This window comes from Danio aesculapii, chromosome 24, assembly GCF_903798145.1.
Source record: "Danio aesculapii chromosome 24, fDanAes4.1, whole genome shotgun sequence".
In the NCBI taxonomy this organism is placed as follows: Eukaryota; Metazoa; Chordata; class Actinopteri; order Cypriniformes; family Danionidae; genus Danio; species Danio aesculapii.
The window spans coordinates 2,542,317-2,563,424 of NC_079458.1; the positions used below are offsets into that span (position 1 = coordinate 2,542,317).

Sequence of the window (21,108 nt, forward strand, 5' to 3'; positions counted from 1 at the left end):
TACAATATATTTAATTAAATTCACTTTATATTGAACAACTCTAAGGCTTAGATTGATATGGCACAGTTTGAAGGAAACAGACAGACAAAATCCATCAGGAATTGATTAGATGTTCAAAAGTGAGAAAGGATGTTATTAGATTTGAATGTACAATGAGCATCAATAAATGTCATGTTGAATGCAGAGTAATGATGTAAAAAGAGTCCACTTAAAAATGGTCTGTTTCTCTGGATTTACAGTTTATTGTTTGCCTGTTTGAGCCATAATTTAATCATTATATTTTTTAATAATTTCATTATTTAATTAATATTTATATTTAACTATTTAAATTATTATTACGTCACTATTTTCTGACATTTCTTCCAAATTCACCAAACTTAAAACATTCAAATCTTTTTTTATACCAAAGAAATCAGTCAAAGATTTTTTTTAGACAACAGAAAATCTTCAGAGGAGTAAAGAAATCAATATTTAGTTGAATAAAACTGATTTAAAATCACAATAAATAAAAAAAAGTGTTATTTTATTTTACTTTAATTTACTTTTAGTTTAGTTTTATTTGTATCTTCAGATGAGCAAATACATCAATATTTGGTGTAATAATTAAGGATATTTTATTTTTATTACATTTTTATATAATTTTATTTTATTTCTCCACTCATGTTTTTTTATATAATATATATATATATTTTTTAATTCATTTATTTACTTATTTATTTACTTATTTTTTATTTATGTATTCGTTTGTGTATGTATTTGTTTATTTATTTATTTTATCTTACTTTAGATAAGTAAATCAATATTTGGTGGAATAAATTCAATCAACTTACTTTCAATCAACATTTATTATTTTGACCTATTTTGTTTGTTTTATTTTTATTACTTTTTATTACTGTATTATTTTATTTCATATTTATATTTATATTATAAATGATTTAATTAATTTTTTGTTTTATTTTAGCTTACTTCAGATGAATAAATAACTGAATATTTGGTGGAGTAATCCTTATTTTCAATAATAACATTTATTATTCTCACCTATTTTATTTTTCATTCATATTCACATATTTATTTATTTATTTATTCATTTAATTATTCATTTATTTATTGGTTTTATCTTTTTACTTATTTTCCTTCAGAGGAATAAAGAAATCAATATTTGGTGGAATAATCCTGATTTTCAATCACAAAAAATTTTACCTTTTTTTCCTACCAGTTTCAGGGGAAATGCTCTAAATACCAATATTTTTATTTAAAATAAATTATTCAACAGATCTTCTTATTTATCTCAATCTCAAACCAAAATAATATAAAACCTAAAAAATGCAGTAAATACAGAAAAACAGAGAATCTTCTCATAATTAAACGAATAAATAATAATCAAATAAATAGAAATAGCAATAAAAAGTATCAATAATGACATTATTTTCACTGGTATTTCACATTTAGATCTAAAACGCTTGTATAAAGTGAGTTAAGTGAGCAGACTAATGCTGGAGTTAAAGAGGAACGGAAGGACTTTAAACTGCTGGATCTATTACAGTTTATATATAGACCTGTAAATCTAAACTCATTATAAATCGATCATATTGAATATATATATACATATCTGACTGTAATTATTAAAGCGTATTGTTGATAAACTGCAGTAATAAAGCGTTCAGTATATCAGTAAATGTCCAGCAAAGATCACTGAGAGCTTTATTCCTCCTGTAAGCCTGCCTGAGGAACATGGAGGATAATTGGCTTTAGTCCAGGATCTCCTGGAGATTTATGTGGACGTTCAGCTCAAGGACGCTCCAGAGGATTGTATAACGGCCAGATGCAGATGACCTTTCACAGGACAAAACCTTCCTGGAAACACAAATGAGAAGACCATCATTAATTATTAATTACACACCGCTGTCTGTACTTTACTGTGTATATGATGCTTCAATGAGCTCTTTACTCTCTTCATTCATCTGCCAGCATGAGAAGAACTGGATTTAGTTTCTGCTTTGACATCCAAAACACCCAATTTATTAGTTCTAATGCAAAATATTATTTTAAATTATACTTAGGTTTTGTTGTTGTTGTAAAATATTGCTGAATATGTATGTATGTTACAGACATTTATTTATTTATTTATTTATTTAATCATTTAATCATTTATTTATTTACTTATTTATTTATTTATTTATTTATTTAATCATTTATTTATTTACTTATTTATTTATTTAATCATTTAATCATTTATTTATTTATTTACTCATTTATTTATTTATTTAATCATTTAATCATTTATTTATTTATTTACTTATTTATTTATTTAATCATTTAATCATTTATTTATTTATTTATTTAATCATTTATTTATTTATTTACTTGTTTATTTATTTAATCTTTTAATCATTTATTCATTTATTTACTAATTTATTTATTTAATCATTTAATCATTTATTTATTTACTTATTTAATCATTTAATCATTTATTTATTTACTTATTTAATCATTTAATCATTTATTTATTTACTTATTTATTTAATTATCTATTTATTTATTTAATCATTTATTTATTTATTTACTTATTTATTTAATCATTTATTTATTTATTTACTTATTTATTTAATCATTTATTTATTTATTTATTTATTTATTTATTTATTTATTCATTTAATCATTTATTTATTTATTTACCTATTTATTTATTTAATTATTTAATCATTTATTTATTTAATTATTTATTTATTTATTTATTTATTCATTTAATCATTTATTGTTATCTTTTTTGTTGCCTTTTACATGAAAACCTCCATTGTTAGAGTAGTTTGACATGTTTAGTAGAGCCTGTCAAAATGAATATCTTCTGTATTATTGGAATATATGGAAATGTAAGAAATATAAAGCAGAAGTCTTTTATTTGTCTTTTTTTTAAATGAACACTTTTGTGCTCAAACCAGTAAATTTAATGACTAAATACCAAATTGAAAAAAGACAAGAGTTGTTAAAATTATTTATTTTATTTTTAAAATGTCTGTTTTTTGCATTTAGCTTTATGTGAAATTCTTATATTATACATGAACCTATATATATATATATATTAACCCTATGACTAAAGACTAAAATATTCAGAAAGTCATACATATTTTAAATATAATGTGTGTGTTTTTTGTTTTTTTGACAGACAATGTTGACAGCCATATCAATGAGTGCCATTGCCACAAACGGTGTTGTTCCAGGTAAGACATTTCCATATCCATTTAACATGAAAACAGGAACATCAAACACCTTAGCTCATAGACCTTTTTCTTAGAACGCGAAACTACCCATAATGCTTTGCGTGTACATGCAAGGAGGATGCTAAGAACTTCCGGTCGGCAGCTGATGCGTATAAAGAGTCACATTCAGACAGCTCTGAAATGATGGTTTTAATCTATTTCACTTGCTTTTAACATCTTTGAACTAATACTGTTGTCGATCAGCGCCACCTTCTGGACTGAACATTTAAAAAATTAGATCTAAAAGGATGGAAAACAACTACTGCAAGACCATTTTCCCCTCGCTGTCAGACAGCATCTTCTGTCGTTTAAATGAAGCCCGTCATCGCTAAAGTCAACACTTTCTTTTTCTTTTAAACAGATGACCAACCCAAGCTAATGTAATTCTCCAAAATGTTTGACACACACACACACACACATAGCATGTACTGTCCCACTGGCACATTGAATAATTGTCACAAAGTGAAAATAAAGTGGCATTTTCAATGACAGAAAAACACACACCATGGTAAATACTACACAATACAAACAAACTAAATGAAACACAAACTGCTCAACATGCAGATCAGCCAGCAGAGTATCAGTAACGTAATTTTATTAGTCTTTTTGGAAATCCCATGGCTTACATACATGCTAGTTTCATGCCAGTAATATGGTTTGGTCTTTATAATGCAGTGAGGTTGTGTGTGTGTGTGTGTGTGTGTGTGTGCGTGCGTGCGTGCGTGCGTGCGTGCGTGCGTGCGTGCGTGCGTGCGTGCGTGCGTGCGTGCGTGCGTGCGTGCGTGCGTGTGTGCATTGAAGAGCCGCAGAGTACATTATAACAGCTGACGGGAACACTGATGCTGTATATCAGCATCTGATCAGACAGCAGACACTGAATTAGGAGAACGTTTTTCTCTCGCACTTGGAGCGCATCTGACAGAAGTATAACGGATTTAACACATGCCTTTCTTTCAAAATTAAAGTTTTGCATCACAGAAACACACCGTAAGCCACTGAAAACAGTATTGACACCCAGTTAAGAAACGCTGCTCTGGCTGATGACAATTCTTAACGGAAGTTCTAAGCATCCAAACAGAAGGCGATGGCCACTATGGTGCTTTCCACGCAGCAACCAAGAAAAAGCTCTATACAGCAGTGTTTTCCAGTAGTGTTGTCATTGATGTTGAGTGTTTTGTCTTGCTGTGTTGATTGATATTGTGGTGGTGTTTTTGCACAGCTGGTGGCTCGTACTACATGATCTCTCGCTCTCTGGGTCCTGAGTTTGGTGGTGCTGTGGGTTTGTGTTTTTATCTGGGCACCACATTCGCCGGTGCCATGTACATCCTCGGCACCATCGAGATCCTGCTGGTGAGAATTCATTAATGCAGCTTCATTAATACAGTTAGATAGCAGGAATGACTGTAAATGAATGTACAGTATAGTGAATATTCGACTGCTGAGAACGTCCTCTTCTCTCTGTTCAGTATAAAGTTAAAAACCAAGGAGGGCCGTGCTTTTTGCTATGGTTGCCCCAAAACTTTGGAATAATTTGCCTCTCCATGTTAGGCAGGCCAAAACCCTTTCTGTTTTTAAATCTAGTCTTAAAACTCATTTCTACTCTTTGGCTTGTAACACCATATGAGAGTCTTATGTCTGTTTTATTTGTCCTTATTTTAAGTGGTGCATGCTTGTTCAGCACTTTGGTAAACACTTATGCTTTATAAATAAACACTGACTCGACTAGACAGTAAACTGAAGTGTTGATGTTTATTGTGTGTCAGACGTACATCGTGCCGAACGCAGCCATCTTTAAAGCGGAGGATAAGGCTGACGAGGCGGAGGCTCTGCTGAATAACATGCGTGTTTACGGCACCTGCTGCCTCACGCTCATGGCTCTCGTGGTGTTCGTCGGAGTCAAATACGTCAACAAGCTGGCGCTGGTTTTCCTGGCCTGTGTGGTTCTGTCCATCCTGGCCATCTATGCCGGAGTCATCAAAACCATCTTTGAGCCGCCCGTCTTTCCGTAAGTCAGACTGTCAGGTTTATGCCATTTTAATTTAACTTTATTTAATTTAATTTTATTTAATTTTATGTACTTTTATGTTATTTTATTTTATTTATTTTTTTTTATTTATTTATTTGGTATTAAATAAATGGCATTTTAAATTCTGTTGAACCATTGTACCAAAATATTGATTATATGATTTGCAAACATTTAAAAAAATAAAAAAAAATCTACCAGAAACATTTGTTTTATTTTGTTTTATTTTATTTTATTTTAATTATTTTATTTTATTTTGTTTTAATTATTTTATTTTGTTTTAATTATTTTATTTTAATTATTTTATTTTGTTTTATTTTATTTTATTTTATTTTAATTATTTTGTTTTATTTTATTTTATTTTATTTTAATTATTTTATTTTGTTTTGTTTTATTGATAAATGGATTTTTTTTAATTCGGTTGAAATAATTATTTATTTTATTTTACTTAATTTTCTTTTTTAAGTAAAGATAAAGAAATATCTAAATGGAGATTTTATGGTATGCAACCACTTTAAAAAGGTTAATTAAATTAATTTAAAGTTTATTTTTTATTTATTTATTTTTTTATTTTGTTGAATCTACCAAAAACAAAAACTTTTTAAAAAATATCTAAATGCTGATTATTTGGTATGCAATCATTTATTTTATTTTATTCAGTTTAATTCTATTTAAGTGCATGGTAATTATAAAAATAATTTTGTGCTACCATTTTATTTTATTTGGATCATTATTATATTATTACTACTGTTGTTATTATTATATTATATTTTATTCAGTTAAATTTCATTTAAGTGTGCATTAATTATAATAATATTTATATGCTAATATTTTTTTAGCTCTTTTGTGCTTTGGTGAATAAAAAATTTGTAATAAATGTACATAGACTTCTCATAAATGTAAATGGTGTGTTGTGTGTCCTGCAGGGTGTGTGTGTTGGGCAACCGGACCCTGCAGAACCACGACTTTGACAAGTGCATGAAGACAGAAATTATCGACAATGTGACGGTGACCACCAAACTCTGGTCTCTGTTTTGTTCGGGGCCAGAGCTCAACGCCAGCTGTAATGAATATTTCACCCTCAACAGTGTCACTGAGATCCAGGGCATCCCTGGCCTCACCAGCGGAGTCATCTCAGGTCAGAAACATACACACACGCATACAGAACAGCTCTTATATGGGTGCGGGAAAATAAAAAGAGAATCCGGTTCATTTTCAACTGGTTCAAATCAATAGTTAATTTTGAGTTTACACAGATTTTTTTATATAAAACAAATAAATATTTTATTTTTATATTATATACATATTATTTTTATATATTATATTTATATGTGTGTGTGTTTGAGTGTGTGTACGTGTGTGTATTATTGATTATGTCAGTGTGTCTGCTCTGTACTGGAGTCTGCTGGATTTAACAGGCAGGTCTGATATTTATATCTTAGCACTGAAGTTAAAGCAGCAGAAATTAATGTTCGAACAATATTATAGGAGATGCTGTGAAAAATTCTATGCTCTGTTAAACATCTTTTGGGAAAGATTTAAAAAAGAAAAAAGAAAATTCACAGTAGGGCTCCCTGTAAATAAACTTGACTTCAACTGTATATTAATTTGTGTGTGTATGTGCTTGTGTGCTGAGTGTGTTTATTTTATAAGAGATTCATTGAATCGTTCATTCAAATGATTTGTGCAAAAAGGCTGATTCATTTAGAATCTAAGAAAGGGATCTTTATGAATGAATCATTGAATCGTTGACTCACTCGGTTCATCCAAAATCATTCAAAACAAACTAATCAATAAAAAATTTGACAATATTAGAGACTAAAATAACACTCACTCAATATAAACTTCTTGTTTGTTGTTGAACTGTTATATAAAATCAGTAGCACATTTTCTAAGATGCACACATGCTGATAACGTCATTCTTTCTTATATAATATTATAACTATATTATCTCCTATGAACATTAAAACACATTTTGAATCATTTGAACTCTATTTTTCATCATGTAGATACTTCATGTATACTCTGAAGTGTATTTCTTTTAGTTTGTTTTATAAAGTAAACAACATTAAAGAAAAAAAGACTATTAGAGATTAAAAATCAAAGATTTATGAAAGATTATTAACCATAACACATCTCTAATATTGAGCTGTTGTTTGATTTGCGCAGAGAACATGTGGGGGAAGTACGGTCCGGCCGGGATGCTGGTGGAGAAAGATATGCCGTCGGTGTCTGCCAGCGATTCCTCTCAGGATAAATACATGCCGTATGTGGTCAATGACATCACTGCCTTCTTCACGCTGCTGGTGGGAATCTACTTCCCCTCGGTCACGGGTAGGAACACATTCATGCTCTTTAGTTGAAACAATCAACTGTGCTGTGTCCCAGTTCACATACTAATACTACGTCCTACAAATATGGGTTTTTTAGTGCAGAAAAAAGTAGATACTTTTGAGTGTGTAACAGAAGAGCATGCAAAATTTGGGACATACTACTTCCTCATTAATGTTAAGGATTATGTTGCTCAGTAACGTCACCTGTCAATCATCTCCACACATCATTCACAATTCCTTTATATTTAATTTCCTACCACATTGGAGATTCAGCAGCAGGTTAATCAGCCATTCATGAGTCTTTCATGCAGAGAAATTTCCCCAGGTCTTTGGATAATTATGCATTTAGAAGTTAATGTCCAAACACGTCTTTATAGAAGTTCACATTGTTGTTTCAGATGAAATATAACACAGAAAATGTGATTTCAATATTTCCCAGTTGGCTAGATACTGATTAACAGTCATTTAAACAACATTATCAAAGCCTCTCTGTTGACTGTTGGTCTTGTGAATCCTCCATATTTGTTGTTTGTTTACACTTTTTTACTCAAGTTTGTAGTTCTAAGCTAGTTCACGTCCAACACGCAATGTATTGTGTGCAATATTAGTGTACAGACGGATTGGATAATTCATTAAAAAATGAAAATGTCTGACTGTAGTATGATTGTAGTCCGGTCACTTGTATGTTTGGATCATTATTAAGGGGTAGTTCACCCAAAAATGAAAGTGTGCAATTGTAGTTTATTCATTTCATGATTAAAGGGAGAGTTCACATAAAAAATCAAATGTGTGACTGTAGTCAGATTGTAGTCTGCTCACTTATATGTCTGGATCATTATTTAATGGATAGTTCACACAAAAATGAAAACGTGCGACTGTAGTTAGATTGTAGTCGCTTTTGATGATGAATGATCTATTCCCCAGCAAAAATATTTGATTAACAGACTGGTTGCATCCCTCCTCATCACAGCTGATTTATTTTTCTTTAAGCTCATATTCTCTACTGTGATCTGGTGATGAGCACGAGTCTATCTAATGCTCTCAGGTTCATCTGGAGCTCAGCAGGACCTCACGTGAACCCCGTAAACACAGCGATAGTGTTTCAAGACACGACCCGAGTCTCATTATACACATTGATCTTTGGAGCAAATGACATATTGAACTTGGAAATATGATCAGTGTATTTCTATCTTCCCCGAAATACCTTCAAAGCTTGAGTTTATTTTTGTTTTCAGAGGACAGTTTAAAATTTTGATTTAATTAAAAAGTTAAAATAATGAAAGCTGAATCCAGAAATAAAATTGAAAATGAAAACTAAAGGAATGCTGTAATATTTGGTTGTGTATTAATATAACAATAAAAAATGGTTATATTTACTTATGACCTCAAATATGCAGTCAATTCAGTCATTTTAAAATGAATAACTGAATATATATTATAATTAAACTGAAACAAACACAAAATGTATTTAACGTAATGTAACATAACTCTATCCAGTGTTTTTACAACTCTAAATACATATTTAAAAATACATTTATTTATGAATTTATTGAACGATGTTTATTATAATATATATAAATAAGCTTTTATTTTATTTTTATATTTTCTGTTTTGCCATTATATTCATTTTTTTCATGTTTCTATTTAGCTTTATTTTTATTTTATACATTTTTATCCTTTTATTTGTTCTACTTAAATTTTTATTTGTTTTATTAAATGTTTTTTTTTTTCAATAAGGAAAATTTTTAATAGTTTATGGTTTGCTTTTGTTAATAAAAACACACAGTTTTTGCTTCTGAATTAAAATAAAACAAGGTGTTTCGGATAAAAGTGTCTACAATTAATAGACATCAATACATTTTTAATTTTTATATTATTAATCACATACACATCAATATTGTTTTAGCTATTAGTTTTTCTTATAGCTAATGATGGTGATCATTTTATTTTTTTATGATCCCACATATCTGTAATTCCTCTGTTCTTCAGGTATCATGGCTGGATCCAACAGATCGGGTGATCTCAGAGATGCTCAGAGGTCCATTCCCATCGGCACCATCCTCGCCATAGCAACCACCACCATCATCTGTATCCTTTATCACTATACAGTACACTGTGCTTTCTAAAGTTACTTCAAATCCATTGCTTTATCATTTTACTAAATCTCTACTAAAAAGCCTAAATCCCTGACCGTTGTAATGAGATCTGCTGTTTCTCCACTGCACGGATACTTTTCTTGACTCTATACTTCAGATCTGTCCTGCGTGGTGTTGTTCGGCGCCTGCATCGAGGGAGTGGTGCTCAGAGACAAGTGAGCATATTCTGCTTCTCTGTTTAAACTCATAATCCTCATTTTCCTGGAGAAATATACTGGAAATCTGCTATAAATAACCAATCATGTCTGTATAAAGCCTGTTTATGAGCTTCAGTCAAAGAACCCTCTATATCAAATATCTCAAAGTCATTGAGTTGTGATAATATCATAGAAAACCTCTAGTGTGTGTTTCGAAAACTAGTGTGCTCCCTAACTAGACAGCACTTGAGGCATTATAGACTGTTACAAAGACTGTCATTTTCTTCTAAGATTCATTAACCAAACAGTTTATACAATGTTACAGATACAGCATTAAAGGGATAGTTCACCCAAAAATGAAAATATACTCACTATTCACTCACTCTCAAGTGGTTTCAAACCTTTATGAGTTTCTATCTTTTGTTCAGCACAAAAGAAGATATTTTAAAGAATGCTGAAAACCTGTAGCCATTGACTTCCATAGTAGGAAAACAAATACTATGAAAGTCAATGGTTACAGGTTTCCAACATATTTTGAAATATCTTATCTATATCTAACTCATAAAGATTTGTAAATGATGACAGTATTTTCATTTTTGGGTGAACTCTCCCTTTAATGCTGCCCTAAAAATCATATGTTTATGTTTCATTTAGTATTACAGAGCATCAGCACAAGGTGATGTGAAATATAAATATATTGTTGTTTGTTTAATTGTCTGCTTTAGATTTGGAGACTCTGTGAAAGGGAATCTGGTGATTGGTACGTTGTCCTGGCCCTCCCCCTGGGTGATCGTCATTGGCTCTTTTTTCTCCTGCTGTGGGGCGGGGCTTCAGAGTCTCACCGGTGCGCCCCGACTGCTGCAGGCCATCGCACGGGATGGCATCGTGCCCTTTCTTGAGGTACAGTCTGCAGAAAATCAAACTAGTATTAATGAAGATTCCAATCTACAGCTAGATCTAAAAAAAGGCTTGAAATTGCCACCGTTTTGGTCACATATGCGCGTGCATATAGTATATAATGTATATAGTATATAGTGCATATAATGCCATATAGGTCTTACATTGGTTCATATTAGCTGTCAGTCACTCCATGGTTTCTGCTTTCAGATGACACAGAGCTATGATGAGAAATGTAATTCATTGTTTTTATTATTATAATCCTCATCATTAATATTTTCATTTTGGAATTATTGGTCAAATAAATGTCAACACAACATTAGTCAGATTGTTGTTGCTGGTTTTTGTAAGTCCTGATTGATGTTGTTCCAATACAATAAAACTATTAATATACAGTTTGCAATGGTGCTCATTAATGTTTGCACCGGTGCTCCTACATTTTTGAAGTTGGGAGCACTGGTGCAAAATAATATCTGCAATTATGATTTATATACATTTTTCCTATTAATTGCATTCATTTATTGAATTTAGTTTTAGTAGTGTTAGTATTATATCTAAAAAGCCCACTAATTGTTTAATTTTCATCTAATATTTATATTTTATTTCAGATGTATTTTGATTTGATTAGATTATCTCATTATACACTTTATTTTTAACCCTCTATAGGGCATCGTCATTTATAAATGACACTAAGAGAATTCCATTATTAAAAACACAAATTATATTTAACCAATAAAATTAACTCTTAGTAATGTCACATGACATCTTCTTTAGCCAATAAATTGGCTTTACATAATTGGAAAACAGGAACTAAATGAGACATCAGCACACATTAGGTGACATAATCTCAAGGCAAGATGGTGAGTTCATTTTTAACTATAAAAATCTTAACTAAAAATATATATTGTACATTATAGGATGTTTTATAAAGGTTTCTGTAATTTTTTTCCCACATTTTAGAAAAACAAGAACTCAAAAACATATACATATTTCCTATGTAGCTGTCAATGTTGTTCAGTACTATGAGGCAGTGTATAAGCGTATATATTTTATGTCTGTGTTCTAAGTTGATGTTAGTAAGTTTTACGGAGGACAGAGAGGAAAACCTGTACCAATTCCTGAAGGTAGTGATGATATTGACATAATTGCATCAGACAATGAGGTCATTCTGGGCATGGTGGCGAAGTGGTTAGCACTGTCACCTCACAGCAAGAAAAGTGCTGATTCGAGTCCTGGCTGGGTCAGTAGGTATTTCTATGTGGAGTTTGCATGTTCTCCCCGTGTTGATGTGGGTTTCCTCCGCGTGCACCTGTTTCCCCCACAAGTCCAAAAACATGCACTATAAGTTAATTGATGAGCTAAACTGGCCGTAGTGTATGAGTGTGTGTGTGTGTGAATGAGTGTGTATGGGTGTTTCCCAGTAGTAGGTTGCAGCTGAAAGGGCATTCACTGTGTAAAACATATGCTGGAAGAGTTGGCGGTTCATTCTGCTGTGGCAACCTCTGAAATAGAGACTAAGCCAAGGGAAAACAAATGAATTCATTAATTAATCAATGAATGTTGCACTTCTGTTTTTGAAAAAAAAAAACTTTACATCACTTTTTATTGTGAAAAGACATTGCTACACTACTGTGTTTGAACAAAGACACTGTTACACTGTGACTACTAAAATTATATGGGTACACAACTGATTTTGAAGCAAAACTATATTGTTTAAATACTGTTTAAAATTCTACAACAGTGTTAGACAACTGTTTCTGAAACGCTGAGACATGTTGGCATTATTTTCCATAGAGTTAAAATGCATTTGAATCTGTCTCGAGTTCCAGGAAATTGTACATATGTTCTAAAACTAATTTAGTGGTATATGAAGAAATTTAATATCAATAAAGTTTGACATGTTTCTGAAACGCTAAGACATTGATTAACTTCTTTCTAGACAGGGAAAATGTATTCGAATGTGTGAAGTTTCAGGCAAGTTTTCAAAAATTAATCATTATACACTGAAAAAATTATTCAAAGATGATTCCTTGGATTTACTAAATTTTTTTTACTTTAAGGGGTTGTAAACAATTTAATTAGGCTGAATTTAAACAAACAAATTAAGTTGAACATTGCTCAATTTAATTTGTTTGTTTAAATTCAACACAAATAAATAGTTTGCAACACTTTTGCATGCAACACTTTTTTCAGTGTACCTTAATGGCATAAAGTCAGTTATTAATGACGGCAAATTAAAACAAAGGTCAACGGTCAGATGTACAAAAGAAATTATGGAAAATGATTTTAGCCTTAAATACTCTAGAAATAAATAGCAGTGATATTTATTAAGATGTGATTTCATAATTACTCCCTTAGAGGGTTAATAGCTTTATATATCAATAACTTATTTTTACACTTCACTTCACTAACAGATTTATTTACATTGACTAAAAATACAATTATACTTTAATTAGATTTCATATTTATATTTTAATTATATTACTATTATATTACTTAGAAAATGTAAACATTATTTTTAAACTCAAGTTTCCTTCAAATGTTTTAAGAAGCATTCAGAATATTAGATTTTTGTTAATGCGAGATTATCATTGTTTTAAAGTAAATAAGATAAGTTGTCTCTTTTAAATGATTGATCTTAATATCATTATCCAAATAATCTGACTGTGATCTGACCGTCTCTCAGGTGTTTGGTCATGGCAAAGCTAACGGAGAACCAACATGGGCTCTTCTTCTGACCGCTCTGATCTGTGAAAGCGGGATCCTCATCGCTTCTCTCGATGCTGTGGCTCCAATCCTTTCAATGTGAGTCTGATTTCTACATTCGTTTCTCTTTATCTGTGCTGACAGACTGTGAGTTTGACCGTGTTTCTGTCCTCAGGTTTTTCCTCATGTGTTATCTGTTCGTGAACCTGGCTTGTGCACTGCAGACGCTGCTTAGGACACCCAACTGGAGACCACGCTTCAAATACTACCACTGGTCAGAAAAACAACACTCTCTAATAATACATTTATTTTTATAAGTCACTTTTCCAGTGCTCTAATCGCTCGCTAAGACTGGGTTTATCATACAAAATACAGTAAACATACAAAATATTATTAGAATTCAAAATAACTCTTTTCTATTTGATTTTAACGTCCAAATGTGGTTTATTTATCCAATGCTGCATCATTGCTCTGTTCTTTGCTTGTTGAATGACTTTATTTCAAAGTAGTACAAAATATATGCATGCATAATAATCAAATATACAAATGAATAATGTTAATATGCAATACAAATCAAACTCAACTTATTCGAAAAAGGGATTATCAGATCCTACACCCATCATTTACTAATGCCCAATCACAATCAGCCAAGATAAATCAGTCATAATACTTTGAATAATTAAAAAACAATACTAGTTTAAGTACTATTTTATATATCTATACAGATCATAAGTCTTCTGTTTCACATCATGGTCCCTCAGAGTAATTGATTTGATAATTAATCAGTGTGAAATAAGATCCTAATATTTTGAACTCTTTAAACAGCACTTATTAATAAACACTCTTTGGAAAAAGTATGGAGTGTTCAGTGGGGTTATTACACGACTTTTAAACTTTAATGACTTATTATACTTTAAATATTTTTATATTTACTTTTATATAAATATTTTATAAATACTTTATATATTTTATATTATCTATTTTTATTAAGTATTATATTTTTTATTTTTTGAATAATAATAATATAATAATAATAATTTCAAATATAATAATAATAATTTCAAATATTTTTCTAATCACATTTTCAGTGTAACAAACTGTATTTGTCATTAAAATGTGTAAATAAAATGTTTGTCATTACTCAAATCAAATAATCTTTAAAAGAATCATTAAAATGTAATGATATTTTAATGACAAATTCAGCTTGTACCACTCTGGTTGAGATCAAGATGAATATTAATAATGCTCTTATAGAGCTTTTTCTTGGTTGCTGCGTGGAGAGCACCATAGTGGCCAGCGCCTTCTGGTTGGATGCTTAGAACTTCCGTTAAGAATTGTCATCAGCCAGAGCAGCGTTTCTTAACTGGGTGTCAATACTGTTTTCAGTGGCTTACGGTGTGTTTCTGTGATGCAAAACTTTAATTTTGAAAGAAAGGTGTGTGTTAAAGCCGTTATACTTCTGTCAGATGCGGTTCAAGTGCGAGAGAAAAACGTTCTCCTAATTCAGTGTCTGCTGTCAGATCAGATGCTGATATACAGCATCAGTGTTCCCGATCTGTCAGCATTTATAATGTACTCTGCGGCTCTTCAATGCACACACACACACACACACACACACACACACACACACACACACACACACACACACACACACACACACACACACACACACACACACACACACACACAATACCTCACTGCATTATAAAGAGCAAACCATATTACTGGCATAAAACCTTCCATCCTTTTAGATCAGATATTTTAAATAATCAGTCTAGGAGGTGGCACTGATGGACAACAGTATTAGTTTAAAGACGTTAAAAGCAAGTAAAATAGATTAAAACCATCATTTCTAAGCTGTCTGAATGTGACTCTTTATACGCATCAGCTGCCGACCGGAAGTTCTTAGCATCCTCCTTGTGCATACATGCAAAGCATAATGGGTAATTTTGCATTCTAAGAAAAAGGTGCATAAAATTCATGACATATTTATAATGGCTTCATGACAGTCATGTTTATGACAGATTTATGACAAGTTTTGATGTCTTGGCAACATCAACAAAAACAGCTTGTGATGTATTTGTTTGTGTCAAGTGGTCATGATGAACAATATCATCTTTGCATTTAAAATGTCTCAACTGAGGGAATGACACTTAATAACAGTTGATATAAGCAAATATAAAATCTCGTTCACATTCATGTCATGATTATAAAGGTTTCATGACAGTCTTATGAACACCTTCACCTTAACATTCAACTTACCAAAGCATTTTAAACTATTTAGATATGTATTTTTGGTCTCCTTTTAAAGCATATTTCCTGTCTTGATCCAGGGCTCTGTCGTTTCTGGGCATGAGTTTGTGTCTGGCTCTGATGTTCATATCCTCCTGGTACTACGCTCTGGTGGCCATGCTCATCGCTGGATGCATCTACAAGTACATCGAGTACCGTGGGTAAGAGCTGAAGCGCATTACACAGTGCAGACCGTAAGCTGATTACTGATCCGGCGGCCTTCATCTGACTGAGTGATTGACTGCTGAAGCTCGTTGTGTGAGCTTCACACTCACTCTTTTCTATATGTGTGTGTTCAGGGCGGAGAAGGAATGGGGCGACGGGATCCGCGGTCTGTCCCTCAATGCTGCAAGATATGCTCTCATTCGGCTGGAGGAAGCACCGCCACACACCAAAAACTGGAGGTGAGGAGAAGCGAAGCTACACAAGTACACAAGCACCATTGATAGAGCACAATAATAATCACATTCAACTTAAACAAACAATGTAAAGGGGGTTGTTCAGAACAGAAATATCATCAATATCATCAACAGAAGGAAACCGAACAAACAGGACTTAACTTCAGTTGGTAACTGAAACAAGATTATGGAGATAGTGGTAAATGCAGTTTGGGAATCAAAAGACAAGATCACAATCAGGATAACAGGCAAACTGGTGAGCAGACAGACAGGCAAACAGGATACAACAACTGGTAAGAGATATCGAGCTGGAGAGAAATGAGTCCGGCTTCTATTAGATCAGACAGTGAATGAATGAATAAATGAATGAATGAATGAATGAATGAATGTTCCAGGCTTATGTAGCTTGAGCGGGGTGATGAGTGACAGGTGAAGGTGATTAGAATTCTGGTGATTGAGCTGTGCAGTTAGAGTGAATGAATCTGACTGTCCAAAGAGATTCCTGACACCCATACAGCAATGGCATATTAAATTAATATAATCACATTGTTAGCAAATAGATCTGCTTCAAATAAATTTTGCTTCGTTCATCTGTGAATCTTTAAAGAAATGTAATTTATCATAGTTTCCACAAAAATATGAAAAATAATATAATAAATAAATTAAATCTGTTTAAAAGTGTTGGATTTTTTCCATACAGCAAGGGCATGTTAAATTGATTGAATTTAAGTGAAAGTAAAATTAGTGCTGGAAGAAGATCAATCATGATTAATTGTGTGAGGCCAGCAAACATAACGTATAGACGTTTTACTTTATTTCAGGACGCATTAATACCGGAGACATTCATAAATATTGCTAGCAAATCTAATAAATGCTGGAGACATACTCGTTACATAAACGCACTACATTGCACCTCAGCAGCGTTTATTTGAGAGCGCACTAGAAGATCTGCGCGCTCTTAAAGCGCCTTTTATTTAAGGGGGCGTGCAAGAAGTTTTGTGCACGAGCAGAAAAAAAACAGCGCGCAAGCAAAGAGATCCGCATGCTCGTAACTGCGCTCACAACATTTGTCATTGAAATAATGCCACAGGTAGTTGGTAGATCTGTGTAAAAATGGCCTGCTGGAAAAAATCCTAGAGGAAACACTGTGTGTATATATATATAAAATATAAATGCATATGATACAATTATATATAAATTTAAATATCTGTTACAAAAGTTTTGTATAGTTTCGTTTCCATCACACATACATACATAATATATATATACATACATAATATATATATATATATATATATATATATATATATATATATATATATATATATATATATATATATATATATATATATATATATATATATATATATATATATATATATATATATATATTTATTATGTATGTGTGATGGAAACAGACTATACAAAACTTTTGTAACAGATATTTAAATTTATATATAATTGTATCATATGCATTTATATTTTATATCTAAATATAAAAATATTTCTCCAATATATGCATGCATGTGTATTAATATATGCATAATAAATATCCACAGTACACACACTTAAATTGTGTCAAAACAAATTTTTATTTTGGATGTGATTCGTTTTTGCCCAGCACTATGGTAATAATATTAGCAAATTAATCTGTTTCAAACAAATGAAACTTTCTGTTCATTCATGAATTCTGAAAAAAATGTATTTATTAAGTTTCCACATAAATATGATGCAGCTTTTTAAAAAAATACCTAAATAAATAAATAATGAGGAAAATGATCCATTAAAAATGTTTAAACCATGATAATAATCATGTTTCAGTATCAGCATATAAAATTGATTTCTTGAAGAAAATAATGTTACATTGAAGAATCATGCGACATCTGAACCCCTGAATAATAATTATGTTAATTCAGCAATAATTTATCTGAATTGTACTGTTTTTACTGTATTTTTGATTAAATAAATGTGGCTTTGGTTAAGATAAATACAGCATAAACAGTCAGTAGTATATATCAGATATACAGTATACCGTATATATATCGTGTTTATCACAAACTCCTAATTCAATGAAAAACCAAATTCTCTCCTTCACTCTTCAACTCTACAGTATTATAATCCATGGAGAATCAGTATTGGATTTTTCCCTGAGCTCTCAGTAATCGTTGATGGATTAAATAACCTGTATACAACCAGACACAATGAAACTTCAGCCGTCTTTCAGGAATCAGGTCAAACCTGTTCATTCCTCTAATCTACAGAGGAGAAACTGAGCTGTATTTGTTCTTGGACATCTGTGAACGTCTCTGTCAAAGGACATCGTGTTTCTGTCTAAGCCTCTTTAGGGCACTCTTCTTTGACTGATTCACATCTTTAATTAAATGAAAACATCAAAAAAATGTTTATCACTTATGATATTTACTGTATTTGGATTTTTATTTGAAACTCAGGAATTATTAAAAACACTAAAATGTAAAAGTGTATTCCCCATGAGCCTGTGTTGATTCAATTTTTACATTTATTTGATCTGTTTCTAATAAATTTAACTTTCTGTTCATCCATGAATCATAAAAGAAATGATCAAGCCGCTCAACTGATTTTAACATTGATAATATAAAAGAAAATCAAACTTAAAAAACATAATATATCAAAAACATAGTACAGGGTGGGCCATTTATATGGATTCACCTTAATAAACTTATTGGGAATTTCACATGGTGTTAAACGTAACTTTATTCTTTCATGAGTTATTTACAAGCCCCCTCACATATACTAATGTGCCACATACAGGACGTTAATATCACCAACCATACCCATTTTATTAAGGTGTATTCATATAAATGGCCCACCCTGTACATCATAGCTAATATCAAAAACATTCAAACTTAAAAATCGTTCAGACTTAAGATATTGCAATAAATTTATACAAATAATAATAAAAACTACTAATTATTTTAAATTATAGTTAAAATTTGTCAATAAAAATATTAAGACCAACACAAATTAGAATGAGAGTCAAGTTTTTTAATTAAACAATTAATAAAAGCTATAATTGGATATTTTGAAGGAAAAAAAAGCCTTGAGATAAAATTAAATCTGAAAAAGTAGAAAAACAATATATAAAAACATTCAGTTTTAAAAAAAAGCTAAATATATTGCAATAAATACCATTCAAAATATTAATAAAAACTTGATATTATTTTAAAGTATAGTAGTAAAAAATTGTAAAAAAAAAAAAAAACAACAAACAAACTAAATATTAAGACTAATACAATATTACATGATTAATAAAAGCAATAATAATATCTTAATGCTAAGAAACTGCCTGAGATAAAGTAAAATCTAAAAAATAAATTAAAAAAACATTAAAACTTTAATAAAAGCAATAATAACTTAATGCTAAACTAAATTTCTGAGATAAAGTAATAAAAAAAACATTAATACTTAAAAAAGTCAAATATATAACAATAAACTTTTTCAAAATATTGATAAACTTATTTGCATTTATAGTTAATAATAGTTTAAGTAAAATATTAAAGACTAACATAAATTGCAATGAGAGTCAAGTAAATTAATAAAAGTAATAATAGTATCTTGATGCTTAAACAAAATACATGAGATCAAGTATAATCAAAAATAAAGACAAAGGTTTCATGCTTCAGAATGAGTTAGGGAACTGATTTGCCAGCTGCACTCCAGTAACCTCTATCGGGTTTAATTTGAGCGAGTTTCCCTGACTCATCTGCTGCAGGATTGAGTGTAGAGTAAATCATCATTAATGATAATGTGGTGGTGAGCTTTCACGTCTAACCTCAGATTGACATCATTCACCTGAAAGCATCACACCTGCGACAGTTCTGCAATAATCCTTTAATCCAGAGCCGGAAAAACCTCCAAGGCTTTAAATCTGGAGCCTCAGCCTTCAGTTCTCCGCAGCCTTCACTTTTACTGCAACTGTAAATACTCATTAACAAATACATTAGACATATACTGGAGCTGTAGGGTTGAGGATTCAACATCTGAGGACTAATGCATTAAAACACTTCATATGCATTGCAGTAAATATCAATGAATAGACAAGTGCAGTAATGAATTATGTATTAAAAAGCATTAAGAAGAACTTCGAATGAAATGTTATTTGATATACTTTGCTCACATTACACTGTAAATTGCTGGGTTTCACACAATCAATTTGCGTTTGGACAACAGAAGAAATTAAGTTAACTCATTATTTTTTACAAATTGAATAGATCGTACATAAAACAAATATGTTGTCACAAAAAACTCAAGAATTGTGTTGTTTCAGCTCATTTTAAATAAGTAGTTTGAACAAGCAGCAAACATCATTACTACATTGTACATATATTAGTCAGGGTTATTATAGTCTACAGCTAAAATTTTATTTTTCATGATTTTTAAAATTTTTATTTTCTTTTTATTTTAAATGAAGTACTTTTTAACTGAGATACAATATCAAAATAAAATTATTTTACATTATTTTCGATGCATTTGTTAATGGTTTTTTGTTAGTTGAACTGGATGATAAAAACTGGAATGCTGTGAAAAAATGATAAGTTATATATACTTACCGGCCACTTTATTAGGTACACCTTGCTGTACCTCGGTTGTAACGAGTGTTTATTTGAGTTACTGTTGCCTTTCTATCAGCTGGAACCAGTCTGGCCATTCTCCTCTGACCTTTGGCATCAACAAGACATTTGCGCCCACAGAACTGCCGCTCACTGGATATTTTCTCTTCTTCAGACCATTCTCTGTAAACCCTAGAGATGGTTGTGTGTGAAAATCCCAGTAGATCAGCAGTTTCTGAAATACTCAGAGCAGCCCGTCTGGCACTAACAACCATGCCACATTTAAAGTCACTTAAATCCCCTTTCTTCTCCATTCTGAT

At 31.1% G+C, this 21,108-nt stretch overlaps 1 protein-coding gene across 6 annotated transcripts in view; it reads left to right on the forward strand.

The window, feature by feature from the left end:
* The window catches only part of slc12a7b (solute carrier family 12 member 7b), a 99,564-nt gene that overhangs the window by 61,982 nt on the left and 16,474 nt on the right, over window positions 1-21,108 (forward strand). For all 6 annotated transcript variants that reach the window (XM_056450274.1, XM_056450276.1, XM_056450278.1 and 3 more), the window contains exons 5-16: window positions 3,164-3,218; window positions 4,477-4,607; window positions 5,021-5,262; window positions 6,207-6,418; window positions 7,450-7,614; window positions 9,603-9,701; window positions 9,867-9,924; window positions 10,632-10,806; window positions 13,490-13,608; window positions 13,685-13,783; window positions 15,843-15,962; window positions 16,101-16,205. In XM_056450274.1, coding sequence (XP_056306249.1) covers window positions 3,164-3,218; window positions 4,477-4,607; window positions 5,021-5,262; window positions 6,207-6,418; window positions 7,450-7,614; window positions 9,603-9,701; window positions 9,867-9,924; window positions 10,632-10,806; window positions 13,490-13,608; window positions 13,685-13,783; window positions 15,843-15,962; window positions 16,101-16,205 — 1,580 coding nt within the window. The remainder of the gene's footprint in view (window positions 1-3,163; window positions 3,219-4,476; window positions 4,608-5,020; window positions 5,263-6,206; window positions 6,419-7,449; window positions 7,615-9,602; window positions 9,702-9,866; window positions 9,925-10,631; window positions 10,807-13,489; window positions 13,609-13,684; window positions 13,784-15,842; window positions 15,963-16,100; window positions 16,206-21,108) is intronic.